The following is a 17,685-nucleotide window of genomic DNA, read 5'->3' on the forward strand; positions in this document are numbered from 1 at the left end:
ATTTGCACTATGCCCGAAAAACCACCTCTTGCCAGTGCAAAAACTTTTAATCAAAAAATGAGAGTTGTGGCAAAATTCTCATTTTACATTAGGTACGTTTTTATGTACGAGTTATATTTGCACAATTTGAGGGTCAATGGAAAAGCGACTAATGATGTAAACTGTGAGTTTGACCTGCCAGCTGTTAGCATCATACACTCACCAAACAACGTCAAAACGAAATATACATTTACTATCAGCTAAATTGTTCTGTTATTTCAAAGCATGAAGACCCAGTGCTACTTTCTTCAGTTCCCAAAGGATTTTTTTGCTCTATTTAACCTTTTTAGTGATTTGTCACCATTTGTATTATTATCCTCTGTATTTACATTTTTCACTGTACATCATCTATTTTCCTATATTTAATTTAGATGTTCATGATAAATTCTAAGGTAATTAAATTAAGAAAACTGAAGAAAAAGTGACTTTTTCAGTAAAATCTCTCATTAACTGAACATAAACCAAAGTGTCTCCATCCACTGTCAGTTTTGGGTTTTACTGGTGAGTCAGTGATATCGAAGATGATGTTTTTTCTACGTTCACTACGAAGCGTCTGAATGTCCAAATGGGTCATATCTGATGACCATGAAAAGATGACAAACTGCATTTTACACCAATTATTTACACGTATTGATAGGATTAGTGGATCAACAGAGATGAAATATTTTACATCAGTAGATGCTTTTAGTCACCAGTGGCTGTTTGGGTCTTTATGGGTTAAATATGAGTATTGGCATTGGCCTCGATCAGTTCATCTACAATCACAGGAAAAATTATTAGACCATCAAAAGTCATCAAAAACAATGGTTATGTAATCAAGTACTAACTCCTGTGTGTATCATGTGACTAAAACAGACAGAAAAGAAAACATGGAATGCCTAAAAGCACTGTTTTTGGCAGTACAATGCCATAGATATTGATATAAGAACTGAAGTGATTTTGGTTATTATTAAGAAAACCATGGAAAATGGTTAGATATCAGCTCTGAAATTAAACTCTTATGAACTATTTTTGTTGTTATCATTATTTTTGTCCAAACAAATGTACCTTTAGTTGTACCAGGCATTAAAATGAACAAGAAATTGAAGAAAACAAGGGTGGTCTAATAAATTTTTCTGTGACTGTATACTTCAACACAGACAAATTCTAACGTCACATTTTAAAAACCATAAATGAAATCAAAGTTAATGGAAAAACAAGCATGAAACAATCAATAAAAAGATCACCTTTTCAAGCATAAGAAAACTATTTGAACAATTTGAGACTTTCAAACACAAAAGTCCAGATCTATTGGTTGTTGGTGCTCTTAACTTTATATTTCACTTGAGCATATTCACATTCCACCTCCTTGGCAGTTTTATGTTCCCTGTCATCATACTGATTTCCCATGTCAATTGCATTGCTGACAAAATCTTTGCATACATCTCCCATCATGCACCTCTCCTCCTCCAGATAGCTACAAGATGGCCTTGCATCATCTCTGTCTTCTTTCTTCTTCTCCTTCTTGCTCTTCCAAATCACACTGGAGTAAATGACCTCGCCGCCTCCCTGTTTGTTCTCTGAGCTTTTACCTCCCTCTGCGTTGTCCGACAGGCTGTTTGTGTCACCTGGAGTCGTCTCATGTTCCTGGCTCAGTACGTTGGTGTTGGCGTAAATGTTCCTCTCTGTTGCACTGGGTACCTGATGTTGATTCAGATAATGTTAGTGGTATAGTTTGGTAAAGAGATTTACCCTTGTGTGGTTCACAATATACAAGTGTAACAGGCCAAAGTATACCCCCAGGTCAGAATATACCCAGGGTTAAAGCGGCCTACACTGTAAGACCGGATAAGTTGAGTTTACACAAAAAATTTGAGTATGTTTATGTTTATGTTTACGCATTTGGCAGACGCTTTTTTCCAAAGCGACTTACAGGGGAAAACCAATTAAATCACTCAATCAATCAAATTTTATTTATATAGCGCCAGATCACAAAAAAGTTATCTCTTGACATTAACCAGAGTAAACCAGTTGCCTTTAAAAATGTAAGTAATGAGTAATGAAAACTTGAGTGTATTAAACTTAAATGCTTGATTTGAACGGAATTGATATTTTGAGTACAACACACTAAATGCCAAGTTAATTTAACTTATAATTTGTTGCAATGCCAATTGCTTTGTATAATCATTAGACTTAATATTATAAATTCATTGTACTCAATTCCAAGTTGATTCAAATTCAAATCTTTTGCAGTGTAAAGCGCTTTGTATAATTATTCAATTTCATATCTTGTAGCATGGACAGAAGTTAGCAGGAAGATAGCTGAATGTAATTTGTCAGTACAGGAAGTACTTCGACTTTAGCAAGGCTTTAAAATTTACATTGATTAAGATTGTTCATGGATGAACAGGAAAGCCATTGTTCAGCCTATGTCTCTCACTCATGGTGCAGCTCTACAGAAATACAAAAACAAACCCAAAAAGGCCAATAAACATTGCCATACACACATTAAGTCAAAATTAACACTAACACCACAACCCCGCTGAACCCCTGCACAAAAAACTAACACATTTTCAACAACATGCCCAATACCCTCAATGCAATGCGGAGATAAAAAGGTGTGGTCATGACTAAAACTTAGTGATTTAAATCCATTCAACTTAAACTTTTTCGTACTTTTGACTATGTCTACAAATTAGTAGAATATACTTAACATTTTATAGAAATGTAATAAAACTTAAATCATTTAAGTAGATTGTAATTAAAGCATTTTAGTAAATACAAAGTATGGGTTTACAGGCCAGAATATACCCCCCCAGGTCAGATTATACCCGCATGATATCTGTGTTGAGTGATATACACAAGAGTTAGTTCTACTGGGGGTTGGGTTCAGCTTTGTCAGGTAAATTAAGCCAGAAAATTAACAGACTTAACTCTTAAAACTCTAGATTACATTTATTACTTCAACCACAAAAACTATAATCTGGTAAAAAAAAAAAAAAAAAATTAGACTTCCACAAAAATTAAAGATTGCTACCACACTTCTCAGTCGTGTTTACACATTAAAAAAAGTACATTAAAAACAAAACATTATAATGCAATTGGAACATAATGCTCAATTAATTTGACTGTTCATTATCTAATAACAGTCATAATGTTCTGAATCTGTACTTTGGCCTGTTGGAATTAAAACGGTACCTCATCATTTCCATCCAGAAGTTGGTTCATTGTCACTGTGCTGGGATGTGTAGGGCGAGTCTTCAGAGTCCTAAAAATACAGGAAAACATTCAACCTCACAAGTACTGTTTTAGTCTCTGTTTTATGAGGTGTTTTCCAGGCGTTTCCCTACCTGATAACAAACAGCAGAACACACACAAGAATTAGTAGAACGCCGACTGTAGTTATGAATGCAGGAAACATCCCCTGACCTGGACATTAGGAAACAAAGAGGAAACTAAGATTTGGATGAAACGATAATAACTACCCATTTACAGTTTTGATTTGTTCTCAAACATTTGCAAATGAGATGAAAATTCATAATTCTGTTTTGTTGACATGAAATAAAAAAGCTGTATCCATTGTATACACGTCTGCTTGAAGTTAGGGCTGCACGATTAATCGATTTTAAATTGAAATCGGATTTTTTAATTAGGACGATTTTTAAAATAGGGAAATCGTAAAATCGATTTCATCTCTCTTGTGCCTCCGGGCCGTGCGCTTGCGGGCTCCCGTAGGCTCCTCCTCCTATCAGTGACAGCGGTCTGTCACAGAAGTCCATGTAATGACCGGACTTTAAATGTGTTAATGAGCCCTCAGTACTTACAGCAATGTAAGCCGTGGCTTCACGCACGGATCCCACAACTGAAATAGAACTGCATGTGGATCACTCATCTTCCGTTGTCCCGGATCCGTACCGTACTGTCTTCTTCTGAACCGAGTCCGGGTGTCGGGGTCATCAGCCTCAGCAGAGGAGCCCAGACAGCCCTGTGCCCACACACATCCACCAGCTCCAGTGACAGAATCCCTCCAGTGTGTCCTGGGTCGGTCTGTTCCACGCACGGATCCCCCAGTTTAAATAGAACCACATGAGGATCACTCACATTAACATGGTCCACGCACGCACGACTGATGCCTGTCACTGACTTACATTGGTATCACTGCTGTGGGCCCAGATACTCAGGAAAAAAAAAAAAAAAAAAAAAAAAAAAAAAAAAATATATATATATATATATATATATATATATATATATATATATATATATATATATTTTTTTTTTTTTTTTTTTTTTTTTTTTTTTTTTTAATAATTAATTTAGTCCTCTTACTTGCTAAATTTTTCATTCACAAATGTAAGTTCTGTTACACAAAACCAAATATTATTTATTTTTTGAAAGATGTTGAACTTTATTTAAAGCTGTTAGATAAATCTGGAAACAAAAAGGCAGGTATAAAAAAAGTATAAAAAACATAAGTATTTGCTCTGATTTGGACATTGTATTATAGTGTATTCCCCCTGGCAAACTTCTGTTATTTTCTTGTTATATACATTGTTTGTATACTCTACTTCATTCAATAAAGATTTAATTAAGAAAAAATAAACTTCTGTGGTTTCATCACGTGATACCATCACAGATTTGAGGTCAGAGCAGTGCCTTGCATTGTTGGCTGCTCACGAAAACGACATGCTGACTTCTGTTGTCTTTGTAGTTTACCCAAAAATCGAAATCAAAATCGAAAATCGAGTTTTTAGAGGAAAAAAATCGGGATTTTTTTTTGTTGCCAAAATCGTGCAGCCCTACTTGAAATAATAACACACAAATACTGTGCACAGTAGAAGTCTTTTCATTCCAGTGGACAACACCAGAAAAACCATCCCCAACCTTGACCAAATGCAGGAGTTTGTTGCTCAAAAGTGTAGAAATAGAACTGGTGACTGGTAGAACCCACAGAGTTCCTGCTGTGGCAGAGCAGAGTGGACAGATCCAGCTTCTGTGGGAGGTTTACGGTGATGGTGCTCCTTAGACCTGTGCCGTTCAGAGACTCACTGCTGATGTCTACCTTGTCCGAGTGATTCACAGATAGTCCGTCCAAATACCACTGTAATCTGGGAGAAGGGTTTCCCACAGTGGAACAGGAACAGCTGACTGTGGCTGCAGCTTTGGTGCAGTTGGACGAGGACAGGATCTGTGGAGCAACTGTGATGACAGAGTGTTTCATCAGGTTTACAAAAATGCCAAGACACACTCAGGTGAACTCTGTCATGATGGAACACAAAAAGTCTATTGTGAGGGGGGTTATTGTGGTAATATTTATATAAAGTTGAACTATCAGCAAGTCTCCCAAATGAACAATAACAGTGAGTGGTGTACTAATAATCTACTGCATCCTTCATTCCTATATTGTCTATTATCTCTATTGGAGGCTGCTTTATAATGACTGACATACTTTACATTACAAATCACCCAGTCATATTACAGAAATCCAACATGACTTCTAGTAAATATCTGGTTAAGATTATCTAGTCATCTGCCACAAGTCAATGTCAAGATGAGTGTTGTTTGTCAACTCACATTCAGTTTGGTTCTGACAACAAGCATAAACAAAAGAATTTGTGCACAATAATGTTCTAAGCCCCAGTCCAACACCACTGATGCATAGACCCTTAATAAAATATCATCTACAGTTATTATGGGACACTTTGCTGCATTAAATTCAACCAGATGAAGATTATATCAGAATGTGATACATACATTGAACATCTATGTCTGTCCTGTTGGACCGTTCAGTTCCCAGATCGTTTTCAGCCTGACAGAGGAAAGCACCAGTGTTTCTTGATGCAGTAATGGTTAAATCAGGTCCGGTGTGGATTCTAGTCTCATGTTGTGGATCAGCTCTGTACCATGTGTAGATCTGTACTGCTGGGTTGGCATCACTACTGCATTTCAGAATCACATTAGTGCCCTCTTGAACTGGACCAGATGGACTGACCAAGACTTTGGTGTCTTTGGGTACATCTGAAAAATGAATTAATAATGAAGTATAGGTTTTATATTTTCATCTGACACAAGACTGCTACTGGTTCTGATATTCTAGTCAAATCAAGGAAATAGATATTATGGAATTTTACTGGACAATGACAAAGTGAAAACAAACAAAACAGCTGACAAGAAGTTTACTGATCTGAAAAGAAAACGAAAGGGGAATTGGTGTGTTTGGGATATTATACAAAGCATAGAAAAAAGCTAAACTATATTTGTAAGTAACTATAAATGGGTCCAGGGACCCCCATATTTTTCTTTTTATTTTGTGGGCTTAATTAAAAATTCACATTGTGCAGTTTATGAATTTTATATATATATATATATATATATATATATATATATATATATATATATATGTATGTATGTATGTATGTGTGTGTGTGTGTGTGTGTGTGTGTGTGTGTGTGTGTGTATATGAATATGAAAGACACTGAAAAAGACTGTCACCTAAATATTAATGGACTGAACTGTCATTATGAAAGACAGTAAACAGTCCATCAACAATATCATCCTGTCCATAAAACATGACATTATTCATGAAACACATGTTGAGCCACCAACATTTTACTGGACGATAACAAAATGATGATAAACTAGAAAAGCACTCGGAGAGCGCAGACCTCCACCAAGGCAGACCACCCCCCGCAACACCACCAAAATTTAAATACTTAATCCTTTGTTCCTTGTGCCAGTATCAACATTTCCTGAAAATTTCATCCAAATCCACCCATAACTTATCTTGCAAAACAGACAGACCAAAAGACAAACCCTGATGAAAACATAACCTCCGCCATTACACTTGGCAGAGGTAACTAAACACCTGACCAGAAGTTTACTGATCTAAAAAGAAAACAAAAGGGGATTTTTTTTTTTTTTTTTTTTTTTTTGGGGGGGGGGGGGTTGATAACACTCAAAGCGCAGAAAAAAAGCTAAACTAAATTTGCAAGTAACTACTTAAGGGTCCAATACGGTGGCCCAGAGGTGCAACAGGCCAAAAAATTATCCACTAGACAAAAAAATTATCTACTACAAGAAAAAAAAGAGAACAGCCTAAAAAAAATTATCCACTACATGAAAAAAATTATCTACTACAAGAAAAAAAAAGAACAGCCTAAAAAAAATTATCCACTAGATGAAAAAAATTATCTACTACAAGACAAAAAAGAGAACAGCCCAAAAAAAATTATCCATTGTAAGAAAAAAAAAGAGAACAGCCTAAAATAAATTATCCACTAGATGAAAAAAATCCCCTATAAGAAAAAAAAGAGACCAGCCAAAAAAATTATCCACTAAAAGAAAAAAAAAGAGAACAGGCAAAAAAAATTATCTACTAGCCCAAAAAATTATTCACTATAAGAAAAAAAAAAAGAACAGGTGAAAAAATTTATCTACTATGAGAAAAAAAAGAGAGCAGCCCAAAAAAATATCCACTATAAGAAAAAAAAAAACATCATCCACCTTTTCAATTACGGGGGGCGCTGTTTACCCGAAAGGTGTCTTGCTTTAAAATTAAGACCACTGAAAAAAATAAAAGGATAGGCTGAAAAATTTTAAGGCTTTCGGCTAATGTGGCTAATGCTAAGGAAGTACCCCACCGGAAGTGGAGGTCGTGCGCTAAAAAATAAAGTTATTTTAAATATAGATATTTCCATTAATATAGTTTGCAAAGCAGTTAAATGATTAAATACGGTTCCAGTGTCTGCTCAAGGTTAGGCATGGGCGTTAAATGGTTAAGGTTAGGGTTAGGGTATGGTTGGGGTTAGTTTTCAGTGGTAAATGGCCCTTGTGTGCACTGTGTGAAGGTTCGTTGCTAAGCTAATGCTAACGCGAAAAGTTTTTTTTTTCTCTTTTTTTCTTTTGTCTCTTTTTTTTTTTTTCTTATAGTGAATAATTTTTTGGGCTAGTAGATAATTTTTTTTGCCTGTTCTCTTTTTTTTTCTTTTAGTGGATAATTTTTTTGGCTGGTCTCTTTTTTTTCTTATAGGGGATTTTTTTTTTCATCTAGTGGATAATTTTTTTGGGGCTGTTCTCTTTTTTTTCTTATAGTGGATAATTTTTTTTAGGCTGTTCTCTTTTTTTCTTGCAGTAGATAATTTTTTTGTCTAGTGGATAATTTTTTTAGGCTGTTCTCTTTTTTTTTTTCCTTATAGTGGATAATTTTTTTGGGCTGTTTTTCTCTTTTTTTTTTTTTTTTCTTGTAGTAGATAATTTTTTTCATCTCGTGGATAATTTTTTTTAGGCTGTTCTCTTTTTTTTTCTTGTAGTAGATAATTTTTTTCATCTCATGGATAATTTTTTTAGGCTGTTCTCTTTTTTGTCTTGTAGTAGATAATTTTTTTCATCTAGTGGATAATTTTTTTAGGCTGTTCTCTTTTTTTTTCTTGTAATAGATAATTTTTTTCGTCTAGTGGATAATTTTTTGGCCTGTTGCACCTCTGGGCCACCGTAGTCCAAGGACCTCCACAGTGTTCTTTTTATTTTGTGGGCTTAATTAAATATTCACATTGTGCAGTTTATGAATTACTGACCAAAATGTGTTCACATTTATTCCCCCTGTGGTTCACAAGATTCAATTCTATGATTGAAATTATGTTGTTTAAAATATTTTTTTCAGCCTTATTATTAAAATCTGACCTTTATACCTCTTTTGGTTGATGAATGTACAGATTTTAAAAATGGGATACATACGTCGAACATCTATGTTTGTCTTGTTGGACCGTCCAGTTCCCAGATTGTTTTCAGCCTGACAGAGGAAAGCACCAGTGTTTCTTGATGCAGTAATGGTTAAATCAGGTCCGGTGTGGATTAGAGTCTCCTGTTGTGGATCAGCTCTGTACCATGTGTAGATCTGTACTGCTGGGTTGGCATCACTACTGCATTTCAGAACCACATTAGTGCCGTCTTGAACTGGACCAGATGGACTGACCAAGACTGTGGTCTCTTTGGGTACATCTGAAAAATGAATTAATAATAAAAATATAGGTTTTTTATTTTCATCTGACAGAGAACAAATAATTTTGTTACTGGTTCCGATATTCTAGTCAAATCCAAGACATAAATATTATGGAATTTCACATTTAACTTGGAATTATGCCAGTAAATATGATCCTCTGTAAAGAGGCGCTGATAAAAGACTGTCACCTAAATATTAATGGACTGAACTGTCATTATGAAGGACAATAAACTGTCCATCAACAATATCATCCTGTCCATAAAACATGACATTATTCATGAAACACATGTTGAGCCACCGACATTTTACTGGACAGTGACGGAATGATAATAAACAAAACAGCTGACAAGAAGTTTACTGATCTGAAAAGAAAACAAAAGGGGAATTGGTCTTTTTGGGATAATATAGAAAGCACAGAAAAAAGCTAAACTATATTTGTAAGTAACTATAAATGGGTCCAGGGACCCCCACACTGTTGTTTTTCCTCTGTGCTCTAAGTAAAAAATTCACATTGTGCAGTTTATGAATTATTGACCAAAATGTGTTCAAATGTATTCCCCCTGTGGTTCACAAGATTAAAATCCATTATTAATATTTTTTCAGCCTTATTATCTTCTATTAAAATGTGACCTTTATACCTCTTTTGGCTGATGAATGTACAGATTTTAAAAATGTGATACATACATTGAACATCTATGTCTGTCCTGTTGGATCGTCCAGTTCCCAGATCGTTTTCAGCCTGACAGAGGAAAGCACCAGTGTTTCTTGATGCAGTAATGGTTAAATCAGGTCCGGTGTGGATTAGAGTCTCATGTTGAGGATCAGCTCTGTACCATGTGTAGATCTGTACTGCTGGGTTGGCATCACTACTGCATTTCAGAACCACATCAGTGCCCTCTTGAACTGGACCAGATGGACTGACCAAGACTTTGGTGTTTTTAGGTCGGTCTAAAACAAATGAGAAAAACAATATTCACCTTGTTTTTTTAAAGTTTCACAGCTTTTTAATATCAGTAAAACAACAGAGATCTGGGTCAAGTTTGCTGTCTGATGTTTGAGCCTGTGTAACGTTTCCCTGAGTGTTCTTAGTGGTGGTGGCTGGTCATGGTGGTAGTTCCTGGACCCCAGAATGGACATAAAGCAGACAATCAACCTGTTTCAAATTTCACAGGTAAGCAAACTGAGTTCTATCCATCCAGTCACACCTTTATTTAGTTTCCTCCATGTCTGTGTTTTATGCAGACACTGCAGTATGAGACTATCCGACTACATATTAGATAATGTAGGACCCCATTTTCAAGTGGTTGGGAGGTTTTTTTCATCTTGTGAGTGACAAAGACTTTTCACTTTTTGATGATTTTTTCATTCATTACCTCCGCCAAGGAGGTTTTGTTTTTGCCAGCGTTGGTTTGTCTGTCTGTCTGTCTTTCCATTTGCAAGATAACTCAAAAGTTATGGACGGATTTGGATGAAAATTTCAGGCAATGTTGATACTGGCACAAGGAACAAATAATTAAAATTTGGTGGTGATCGGGGGCGGGGGGGGGCATGGAGGTTCCACTGATCTGCCTTGGCGGAGGTCTGCGCTCTCCGAGTGCTTCTAGTCTTTATAAATCACATTATCCTCTCGAGGGTCACTGGGGGTGCTGGAGCCTATCCCAGTTACCTGTGGGTGAAGGTGGGGTACACCCTGGACATGTTCCCAGTTCATCGCAGGGCTGACATAGAGACAAACAACCAATCACTGTCACATTCACACCTATGGGTAATTTAGATGAACCAGTTAACCTATCAGTGCATGTCTGTGGATGGTGGGAGGAAGCCAGAGTACCCAGAGAGAACCCACACAGACATGGGGAGAACATGCAAACGCCACACAGAAAAGTTCCACTCTGAACCCAGGACCTTCTGCTGTGAGGAACGAGTCCTCTCCACTACACCACCATGTCACTACTTTTTTGATTATTCTTTTTTATTTATTCTTTACAGTGTAATAACGCTACAGCGCAGGTGACATTAACATGATATATCAACAACACACGTAGTATTAGCTGATGAATCTAAACCACTAATTCATGACTGCTGGGTTCATATGGAAAAGGAATAACACAAGGACAATAAACACCTGAACAGGACATTTTCATAATGTACTCAGGCAGCACCACATGGGTCACCTTCAGTAAACTGTATTTACAACGCAGGAGAAACTGAACAGTAAACATGGGACCATTCTATAAAATATATTTCATATTCACTCCTATCTCACAGATGTATTAACTTCTGCTTAGAATAGAACCACTTCTGTCTAAGAGTGTGGTGTCACCGTTTATGACAGTCTGAGCCTCAAACTGCACACAGCAGTCACTTTTCCATTGACCGTCAAATAATACAAATATAACTTGTGCATAAAAATTTACCTAATGGAAAAACCACAATTTCACCAAAAGTCTCATTTTTCGATTAAAAGTTTTTGCGCTTGCAAGAGGTGGTTTTTGGGGCATTGCACAAATAATATGTCATGAAAAACTGCAATTGAAAGACCTTTTTTCACAACTAAAGTCAGGTGAATTAAAAAACCAGATGTTGACGTACGTTACAACAAGCGAAGAAGAAGAAGAAACATGTTGTGGTATGTGTGGACACACCAGGAAACCCAGTCATTTTTTAATTTAGTACAAGATAAAGGGGTAATATATAATAATAATGAATATATCTGTAATTTAAAATCGTATTTACATTCATTGCCATGTTTATGGAATGACTTCTTCTGATGTCACCTTGCAATAATGAATAAACAAATCATTGAATTTGTGATTTAATGGAAAAACCGACATTATGCACTTCCATTTTTTTCAAATATTTAGTAAATATCGGTAAAGTTTTGTGCAGAGGTCCACTGGAAAAGCGACTAGTGATGAGTCCGACATTTCACACATTTGCTAAGGTGCTGAAATGTGACACACAGAACATGAGAGTACATTGTACTGTGTATTACTGTATTATGCAGATAAAACACTGGTGAGAAAAATGATTACAGCCATCGATTATGAAGTAGGATAAGATGGATTATGTTATGAGAAAACTGAAAGTGAGCATTTCCGAAAAAAAAAACCAAAAAAACTATAATCTTGGTAAAGGACTAAATTAAAGTTCACTTACATTTAACATGAGCTGTCAGTCCTTTGCTAAAAGATGACACCACCCTGTTGTCTTCTCTCCTGTAGACAGCAGTGCAGGAGAACCTCTGTCTGTGGTGGAGGTGAGAGGCAGTGAAATTCAGAACAGACTTTATGACTTTAGTTTTGTCCTGATTTTCCATCAGTGTCTCCTGACTGGTTCCCAGACTGGGGGTCCACGTCACAGTCGGACGAAGAGATGGACAGGGAGCTGGAGCAGAGCACTGCAGACTCACTGAGGCCCCCTCCTCCACCTCCAGTTCAGACGGAGACAGAGTCGGTTTAGGAGGATCAGCTGGTGGGAAATCACATATAGACCAGTCACCAAACAAACACGACTTTAAATATATAATATGTCCAAAATAAATGAACAAAACCACAAAGATAAATGGAACACAAATGGTTTAGAGACTGAATTAAAAACATACCTTTGACATTAATATTCACACCTGATGGAAAACTATATTTCAGTGCATTGTTGCATTGTACTCTGAAAAAATATGAACCACCATCTGCAATTTGTATATTATTCATAGTTGAGGTGCAGATTTTGTTTTTTAAGTCTCCTCTTGTTGCTTTTGTGATAAATCTTGATGTGACATCTTGTGCAGAACTCAAAATGTTTCCTTTTTTCCATATTGCTTCACATGTTTTATCTAAGTTTGTTCTATGATTGTCTTGTATTTCAAAGGAACAGGGTATGGTCACACAGGATCCAGCTACAGCCTCTATTGTCTCAGGCAAAAAGATCTGAAAGTCTGCACTGAAGACACCTGAAACACAAAACAGTGAAAAGACAATTACAAACTACAAAATGTAAGTCTACTGTAGGATCTAAAGCATCACTCAACAGATCTAAAAAAAAAAAAAAAAACCATTCAACAATCTTTTTTTTAACATATCTTTTAATATCATGTCAACCCTTAAACTCCGAATGCAAAACTCAAACATCTGGGGGTACCTTAGTTTACGGTTCTGCTTGATCTCTTCTATACTCTTCTATAGTTTCAGATGTGAAGCTGGACCTGAACTTACCATGCAGCAGACAGATAGTGAGGAGGATATTCAGAGCTCCAGCCATCTGTTTGACTAAAAAGAAAAAATAGGCCGATGATTCTAAACAAAACCCTCTGCATATTTGTCGTATCTTAACCTTAAACATCCACTAAAACACTGATCACTGTAAAAACTTTTTTCTCCGTGGACTCTTCAATTTTATTTCAGTCTTTTTTTTCTATTTTAACATAAAACAGGAAGTGATAAATATAAAAGAAACAGTGAACCGAAGATTTTGGTGAATTAAAGTTAAAAATTATGTAACTACTTCCACCAAAATACATTTAATCTAAATATAGATAAAGAAAAGAACCAAGTGTTAAAGTTTTGTATCAGGACTTACATTTTCACAAGGTTTGTAGAGAAGTCAAGTTCCTCAGAAGAGTGAAGTGAGTCTCTTAAAAACCTGCAATAATTATCAGCAAAATGAGGAAGTCTTTGTTCAACATATGTAAAAATGACACATACTTGTTCCCATAAATGGCTGTGAACTGAACTGTCATATTCTTGGTGGAGTTTCTCACCTTTATCTCAATGATACATTGTACATTTGTGAAAACAGCAGCGGAAATGTTTATAAGTACTGCAACTGTTTTCAACTGATGTGTATTTATGTGAGCTGTCATCCATCCATCCATCCATCTTCAATGTTGGGATTAAAGTAATGCTTTACAGTAACAGATTACTTTTACTGTAATATAGTAGTGTAAGGCATTACTAATCCATTTTGAGTAATATTTTGCTGGGTACATGTTCAATAGTGCTTGCATTACGACTAGGTTATTAGTGACTTCAGATTTTTTCAGATCGACTTATTTGTCAGTGAAGTCAAAGTTGAGTCGACTTGTGTGATGACGTCATCACATTGACAGTGGAGGAACAACACAGACACACAACTGTTCAACAATGAGCAACTTGTACTAATGTTCACTGGAACAGTAACAATGTACAGTAAAGAGCAGAATAAAAAACTAAGACAGAAACATCAACAGTCCTTCTCAGACATTTAACCTAAACAAACCATAGGTTAACACCTTGAATTTTCTTTTAAATTTAAATGAACAACATAAAGTGGGAAAAGGTTCAGACCGCGGCAGAAAAGACTCACAGCATGTTAGAGAAAAAAGAGCGCATTGTCTTCATGAAATAAATGAACAGAATAATCCAAACACACTGGCTGTCCAAATGATATTCAATATTGGTGGTGCTTCCATGGTTCACAGAACATTTAGACCATGTTTTCTAGATCACAGTCACTTCAGTTCGTACTCTGAGTCGACTTCTCCCTTCGTTCTTGGCCTTGTGATAGTGATGCGCAGCTGTTTTATTAGCTTACCGGCCAATAGGCCGTAAGCTATTGTCGTCATGTGGCGTCCGGCGTCGTCGTCCGGCGGTCGTCGTCTGTCGTCCGTTACAAAACTTTCAATCGTCTTCTTCTCCGAAACTACAATTATGATTGACTTCAACTTGGTATACAGCTTCTTTATGATGATGTCAACAAAAGTTAGTGAAATTATTTGGATCCAGATCTGATTCTGGATTTGGTGCGACTTTGAAAAAATTTCCCCATTATAAGAGATAGGAAGTGGATCGATGCAGTAACTCAGTAAATATAAATGATATCCGGTGTAAATTTCTACAGTCCAGCCCTGATGGGGAGATGACCAAAACATAATGGCCACATGCTGATCAGGATCTTCTTCTGGATCCAGGAACTTGCGGAAATTTAACATGGGCTCTTATGTAGAAAAAATTTCAATTGTCTTCTTCTCCAAAACTCCAGTTTCTGATTGACTTCAGACTTGGTATACAGCTTCTGTATGATGATGTCAACACAAGGTATTGAAATTATTTCCATCCGGATCTGATTCTGAATTTGGTGCAACTTTGAAAAATTTTCCATTATAAGAGATAGGAAGTGGATTGATCCGATAAATCAGTAAATATCAATGATATCAAGTTGGAATTTGAATTTTTTACAAATCTGATTGGAATATGACCAAAACACAGTAGTCATATACTGATTTTCTTGGCACCATTAAACTGGATTCGAATTTGTTGTTTTGAGGTATCCAAATTCTTACATGTCTGCGTGTTACAGACGCATGTGTTTGATTGTTCACAAATAACATCATTCAGGTAAAGAAATCCGGTCACGTTATTGTCAACAACCAATTGCCGACTCTACTTCCTTCAGGCATGCGCTGTACGATCCTTCACACATGTTATTTGTTTAGAAATAACCTCATTCACCTGATCAGAAGAGGATTCCTGGTGATGTCATCGCCGGGAATCCTCCAATAATATAACTGGGTGATAATAAATGGCATCTGCATACACTTTCCCCAAAGCTTTTAATTTGGCTGGTAAGCTACAGGGCCATTGGTCCTATTTTTTTTTTTTTTTTAACCTGCTTTGTGGAATTTTTTGACCCGCCCTGCAAATTAAGTGACATTTTTTGGACCCACACCAACCTGACCTGGGTCTGCTGATCCACACATCACTACCCCTCACTGCACACTGTGCTCACTGCGCTCCATGTTTTCATGTATAAAGATGAGAGTATCGACATGCGCTGAATGAAGGCTCGCACACTGTCGGGTAATGGAAGGGAGAGAGAGAATAACACACGACTAGTCGACTCCTCCAAAGTAACGTTGACTTGTGCCACAGACGTCGATTGGTCAACAAACCAACTTTTCCCTAATTACAACACACTTTTACTCATAATTTATTTGCTCAAATGAAAAAATATTGTCTGTAAAGTTCTATTTCCTGTTGGTGTTCAGCCAGTGGGTGAAGACAGCAGAAGACAGTCCATTGTCCACATGGACGTATGCTCATTACTAACCCTCACCCTGCTTTATAGAAGCTAGTTAACATGATCCCTGTGATCAGCAATGACAAGGTAAGCTAAAGTTTATGACTACTTAGAATTCTTTATCAATTATAGATTTATCTACTGGCATCCTCGGTGCCGCGCCCTGTTTAAACACATAAAATGTTTTAAAAAATGTAAGTTCCTTCTGGGATACGAACGTCATAGACCGTAGCGTTATTTTCTGAACTCTCCGTCCACATGTACTAAACGTATGTGTCCTAAGGCTCTCCTATCGCTTGTAGTAGTGATGGTGGTGGTGGTGGTGGTGGGGGGCACACGCTATGATGAGAGTCTGTATGTAACTTAGAAGTAATACTGGACTCATGTAACTCATTACAATTCTGAGACCGTTAAATTGTAAGGTAAGGGATTACTTTAAATAACACTAACAAGTAATCTCTGATGGATACATGACAGTGTGGAAGTAACTTGCACAACACTGTATCATCCATCCATCCATCCATCCACTTTCTGAGGTGGGGTTGTCGTTGTGGACAAAGCAGTACAGAGACAATATTAGATGTGTACAAAAAGTACGTTTTTTATTTATACAAAAATGCAGAAATAATACAGAGCCAACATGTAATAACTTGGCCTATGAACACAATGTAACTGCACAAAAGAACTGCAGCCAAACAAGAAGGAATGAACAGAACAAACTGACCTACCACAATGACACAAGAGGGAACATACATTGTGGTTGACCAAACTGAAGAACACAGAAGAGCTGAAGCAAGATGGACGCTGATTCAAGCTGAATAGAAAGTAAACCTAACTAAACCTAAACGCCCCAAATATTTCAAAGCCCATGGTTCTTCACTCCTCAGCTACATCTTCAGCTGAACCAGGAACAGACTTCCCACTAACCAGAGGTGGGCGTAACGTGTTACATTTACTCCGTTACATTTACTTAAGTAACTTTTTACATAAATTGTACTTTTAAGAGTACTTTTAATATGACATACTTTTCACTTTTACTCGAGTATATTTATGAAGAAGAAACGCTACTTCTACTCTGTTACAATGGCGTACATTCTGCTCGTTACTTTAATTTTGGTCATTTGTTAATGCACGAACCATTTGTTTTGTTTTGTTTGAAAGACTTCCGCTAAAATCTCACGACCGTGTTTCACCAATCAAACGTAGTTCATCACGTAGCCACGAGCTACGTTTGACTCCGCGCCACCAATCAGATGTAGCCAGGCAGTCACATGACTGTTTGGCGCCGGTTTCACACAGGAAAGGAGTGAAAACACCACGTGAACACAGGAGAGAATGTCGGCTATGGCTAAAGCAAAAGCTTGTGATTCAGATATGGATGACACAGAAGACGCAGAACACCCCTGGCAGCACATCGAAACTATGTTTGCCTTACAGTGTGTGAAAAAGAACAGCTATTTAATGCACTGTCAGCTGCATCTGCCTAAACAAGTGGACATTTCAGCGTACAAGAACTCGACTTCAGATTTGAGGAAATACGTCGCGGTAAGTTGTAATAAGCTTAGTTTTGGCTGTGAACAGCCTAGCGCTGTTTGTAATACAGTTCTTTGATTACAGTT

The 17,685-nt window shown here is 36.8% G+C and overlaps 1 protein-coding gene across 3 annotated transcripts; it reads right to left on the reverse strand.

Moving 5' to 3' along the window:
* Positions 1–1,067: 1,067 nt before the first annotated feature.
* On the reverse strand, positions 1,068–13,660 carry LOC115435894 (myelin-associated glycoprotein-like). Of its 3 annotated transcripts, XM_030158509.1 has the most exons (11): positions 13,589–13,660; positions 13,225–13,278; positions 12,618–12,962; positions 12,173–12,484; positions 9,698–9,961; positions 8,749–9,012; positions 5,770–6,033; positions 4,900–5,214; positions 3,369–3,447; positions 3,217–3,286; positions 1,068–1,719 (listed from the first exon to the last, which is right to left on the reverse strand). In XM_030158509.1, the coding sequence occupies exons 2-11, from the start codon at positions 13,268–13,270 to the stop codon at positions 1,327–1,329; spliced, it is 2,352 nt and encodes a 783-aa protein (XP_030014369.1). In that variant the 5' UTR covers positions 13,271–13,278; positions 13,589–13,660; the 3' UTR covers positions 1,068–1,326. The 3 variants fall into 3 exon arrangements, with proteins under 3 accessions (XP_030014369.1, XP_030014370.1, XP_030014371.1); XM_030158510.1 differs by lacking the exons at positions 8,749–9,012; positions 9,698–9,961; XM_030158511.1 differs by lacking the exons at positions 5,770–6,033; positions 8,749–9,012.
* Between the last annotated feature and the right edge of the window lie 4,025 nt (positions 13,661–17,685).

The sequence above is a fragment of the Sphaeramia orbicularis genome, chromosome 16 (genome assembly GCF_902148855.1).
Source record: "Sphaeramia orbicularis chromosome 16, fSphaOr1.1, whole genome shotgun sequence".
Classification (NCBI taxonomy): Eukaryota; Metazoa; Chordata; class Actinopteri; order Kurtiformes; family Apogonidae; genus Sphaeramia; species Sphaeramia orbicularis.

What these genes read in the sequence shown, in the direction of transcription:
- LOC115435894 (XM_030158509.1), bottom strand. Translation starts at nt 13,270, where the DNA reads ATGGCTGGAGCTCTGAATATCCTCCTCACTATCTGTCTGCTGCATG. An exon ending in CACTATCTGTCTGCTGCATG is followed by an intron (nt 12,963 to 13,224) that starts GTAAGTTCAGGT and finishes TTTGTGTTTCAG; the next exon opens with GTGTCTTCAGTGCAGACTTT. An exon ending in GACAGACATAGATGTTCAAT is followed by an intron (nt 5,215 to 5,769) that starts GTATGTATCACA and finishes CTGTCATCACAG; the next exon opens with TTGCTCCACAGATCCTGTCC.